The sequence below is a fragment of the Carlito syrichta genome, unplaced genomic scaffold (genome assembly GCF_000164805.1).
Source record: "Carlito syrichta isolate Samal-C Ts95f unplaced genomic scaffold, Tarsius_syrichta-2.0.1 Scaffold86259, whole genome shotgun sequence".
NCBI classification, from domain to species: domain Eukaryota; kingdom Metazoa; phylum Chordata; class Mammalia; order Primates; family Tarsiidae; genus Carlito; species Carlito syrichta.
This window is the reverse complement of record NW_007030355.1, coordinates 47,699-51,636: the sequence shown is the minus strand read 5'-3', so window position 1 is coordinate 51,636 and position 3,938 is coordinate 47,699. Positions and strand designations below refer to the sequence as shown.

Genomic DNA, 3,938 nt, shown 5'->3' with positions numbered 1-3,938 from the left:
CCATTTGTTGCATGCGCCCCCCGCCCCGACTCATCCGTCCCCGGCCGGGCCTGGTAGGAGGCGCGGGACGTGAGCCCCCCCTCCTCTTGTCCATATTTTCCCTGCTGTAACCTGAGCTTTCTATTGATAAATGTAGGGTTTCTTTTTTGTTTTCTTTCTCTTAATGGAAAGGAGAGGATTTGGCATCCCCGGAAGGGGCTCTGTTCACGGCTGCCCCCACAACCCGGTTTTCCCTCCTTCAGGACCCACTCTTTTTTCTTTGCCTTCCCCTCCCGGTGCCCTGGCCCGCGCTCGCCTGGGCGCCAACCACATTGTTCTGGATCCTGGGCTATGCGTCTGTGCCCCTCCCTGCATCCTGGACCTGCCTTCCCTTCCCTCTCTGGCTCCGGGCCAGAGTTTGGGGGATTCCCTCTCTGCAACTTTGTGTTTTATTGGGATTTGTTTTTCTCCCAGGCGGAGACTGTGGGAGTCCTCTTGTGGCCGCGTTTTAATTGGGGGGTTGAGGTGGCAGTTTCCCTTTGGGTTTGAGGTTTGAGTGCTGGCTTCGGTGGCCTCAGGTCCTGGGTTTGGACTTTTGAGGATTGCCACAGTGCCCTGGTGCCCCTGCCATCAGCCGAGCTAGGGGAATGATTGGGTTGGCCCTGCTCAGACTGCTCTCTACAGTGACCCGGTGGGTCCCTGCCTGGTGTCTGATGCTCTGTGCTCTTGCTTTTCCAGACATAACAGCTGGGAGCCAGAGGAGAACATCCTGGACCCGAGGCTGCTCCTGGCCTTCCAGAAGAAGTGAGAGAGTTAACAGCACCCATGGGGAGGGGAAGAGTGTTGGGAGGCTGGTTGCATAGCACTGCTGGCAGGGGATGTAGACTGAGGTCTCATAGCATACGGTCCCCGGGGCCAACCCCATGGCTGTCTGTAAAGGTGGAGCATCTGGAGGTCCCCAGTCAGTCCCTCTCCCATCTTCTCCCAGCCAGCGCTGTCTCCCTAGCCAAGGAATCCTTGAGTAAGCGCTGCTTTAGTCTTTCTGACAGTCAGACTTGCAAAATCAAACCTTCTCTATTGCTTCGTATAAAGATTCTGGCTTCTCTTGGCCTTTTCTGTTGAGTCATTCTCAGACAACACTAGTACAAACAAGGATAGCAGGTTTGCTGTAACAGTGCAGGGGAGTCCTGCAGCCCTGTGCGAGTGTGCCATTGAGCAATAGAAGGCACAGAGAAGGATCTGGAACACACAGCACAAAGTCATGCCTGTTGTGGTGTCTCTATCAAGAACTACACACTTGTCTTGCTCCAGGCTGCAAAATACAGTACTGAGTAAGACCCGTGGGGCCCTGTTGCCAGTCTTGGGCCAGATTTGCTTCTGTAATTCTAGATGTCGTGTCTATTTTTAGGTGGGAGACTTGGTTTAAGAGATAGGCCTCTTGGAGATGTTCAAGGGAGAGGGGTAGTGAGAGGGCCGTGGTTATGCCAGCCCCATCCCAGAGTGAAGGTGTACAATGTGCTGTATGAAAACAATACTAGGCTAGTGGCTCAAGCACCTTCCTGGGACTGGAGCTGGTCCTTTGAATGCAGGCAGGTGAGTTGGTTGCTTAGATCTTTCCTGGCTTATTCTCTGTTAGCTGAGTTTCAGAAGCTGTGTTCATTTTTTCATGGTAGCAGGGCATTTTGGGTCTTCCCAGAGGGCAGATGACAATGCAACGAAGTCAAGATACTTTTGGGCAGGATGAGAGGGAATGAGATGAGCAGGTGCTCACTTAAACACCTGTGGAAATTCTTGGCTGGGCGTGGTGACTCAAGCCTGTAATCCCAGCACTTTGGGAGGCTGAGGCAAGAGGATTGTCTGGGCTCATGGGTTTGCAACCAGCCTGGGCTACCTTGCGAACCCTCGTCTCTACAAGAAATCAAAAAATTAGCCAGGCGTAGTAGCGTGCACTTGTAGTTCCAGTTACTTGGAAGACTGAAGCCGGAGGATCGCCTGACCCCAGCAGGTCGAGGCTGCAGTGGCCATGAGCGTGCCACTACACTCCAGCCTGGGCGACAGAGTGAGACTCCAACTCAAAAAAAAAAAAAAAAACTTGTGGAAATTCTTGCCAGCAACCCCTTGTTTTCTGTTGATTCCTAACTGGGTCCCAAAAGCCTTGGGATGGGGTTTGGCTTGACCCATTTCAGGAGCTGGTACATTTCTCTACATGTAAGACAGTATCCTGTTAAGAGAGGATATGTCCCTTACCTGCTTTCGGTTAGAGTAGTGCAGACAAGAGCAGAAATACTCGAGACATACAAGAGTATAAAAGTCACGCATGGTATGGATTATGTTGTGGAAGAAAGAACCAGGAAGGTGGATGTCCTGCTTTCTCCTGTCCACCAAAAAAGAATTCTGGAGCTGGCAGTTGTCTGTCTGGTATTGGGGGTGGGGACATGGCCATTGCATGTAAGGGAATGTCGTGGGCTCACAGGACGCAGCAGATGGGTTCATGTTCCAGTGGAGGAGACCAGTGTAATACCTCATTGTCCTTTCAGAAGACTGCAGGTCAAGGACCAGCGTGGCTTTGTATGAGCTTTGCCTGGTTGCACTAACCAGATTTATCTTTAAGCAATCACTTTCTAGGCTCCTTTGAGATGATGTTTGCCCCTTTTAATTACTAGCGCCTCTTTCCACGGGAATAGCCTGAAATACAAGCTTTCTCTGGAGACTGGAAGTGCTCTGCAGCACTTCATGGCTCCCAAGGTACAGGGCTGTCTGAGGGGGAACTGCAGTTGGTACAGGCCTTCAACCCTAGCCACGTCAGATTTGGGCACCTCCGTTACTTCGTCAAGAGCAGAGTTTAGGAACAGAGAGATACTCAAATAAAGAAATTAGTAAAATGGGGAGGGGAGGCACCATGCACCAGTAGCTGGGCTCCGAGAAGGCTGGACAGCAGATCCCAGACTGGGTTCCCTGGTGCTCCATTCCCAGGCGAGCGTTTTGTGGGCACAAGCAGATGCTGGAGGTATGGCTGGCATCTCCTTACCCTGGGCTTCCCTTTCCTATTTACAGGGAGGTGGTTGGACCACTTGACCACAAAGACTGTTTCTGGTTCTGCTGCACTAGAATTTCCACGAAATATCCTACCTCCAGAAGCGCAGATCTGTTCATTTCCCACTTTGCTTTCATGTCTTCACCTTGTCTTTCCCTAGAATGAAATGGGCTGGTTGTATAAATAATACTGGCCCAAGTGCAGAGAATGGGGTCTGGACTGCTGCCTTGAGTATTTGATGACGTGTGTTTGCAGCAAACTGAAGATCAGCTCCTGCGGGCCAGAGCTGCATGGGGGTGTTGGAAGGCACAGGGTCCCTTGTGGTAGAACTGGGATGCGTAGGCTTTTCCCACTGTGACTGATGATGTGTCTTCAGGGAACACGAGAAGGAGGTACAGAACCGGAAGAGAGGCAAGAGGCCAAGAGGCCGGCCGAGGAAGCTCACAGCAATGTCTTCCTGTGGCCGGCGCTCCAAGCTCAAGGTAGGTGGCTGTGGGCAGGGGGGAGGGGGAAGGCAGAGGGAGGGTTTGAGGGCTCTTGGGAAGGGGTGGAACTTCTGTAGAAGTCATTCTTTCTCCCCTGCTGGGAAGACAGGAACCCCCTTTCTTTGTGCCTCTCTCAGCCTCTGCCGGTGGGGGACACCAGCCCGCTGCAGAGTTCCTCCCCCACCTTCCCCAGGTGCCTCAGTTGTCCATTCTGCATGTCTTTCTACTGGGTGGCAGGGTCACACCTGGCTGTTGACCACAACTCCTCTCTCCCAGGGGCTTATCAGGGAATAGAAAAGAACAGGAAGCCGGGCTCGGTGGCTTAGCCTGTAATCCCACACCTTTGGGAGGCTGAGGTGAGTGGATTGCCTGAGCTCGCAGGTTCGAGACCCGCCCGGGCAACTTGGCGAGAGCTCATCTCCACAATAAATCAAAAATTA

The 3,938-nt window shown here is 52.6% G+C and overlaps 1 protein-coding gene across 1 annotated transcript in view; it reads left to right on the top strand.

The window, feature by feature from the left end:
- Positions 1-717: 717 nt before the first annotated feature.
- The window catches only part of CBX2 (chromobox 2), a gene marked incomplete at its 5' end in the record, with an annotated part of 5,808 nt that continues 2,587 nt past the window's right edge, over positions 718-3,938 (top strand). The window contains 2 exons of the mRNA XM_008057077.1: positions 718-783; positions 3,390-3,495. Of these exons, the coding sequence (XP_008055268.1) occupies positions 718-783; positions 3,390-3,495 (172 nt within the window). The remainder of the gene's footprint in view (positions 784-3,389; positions 3,496-3,938) is intronic.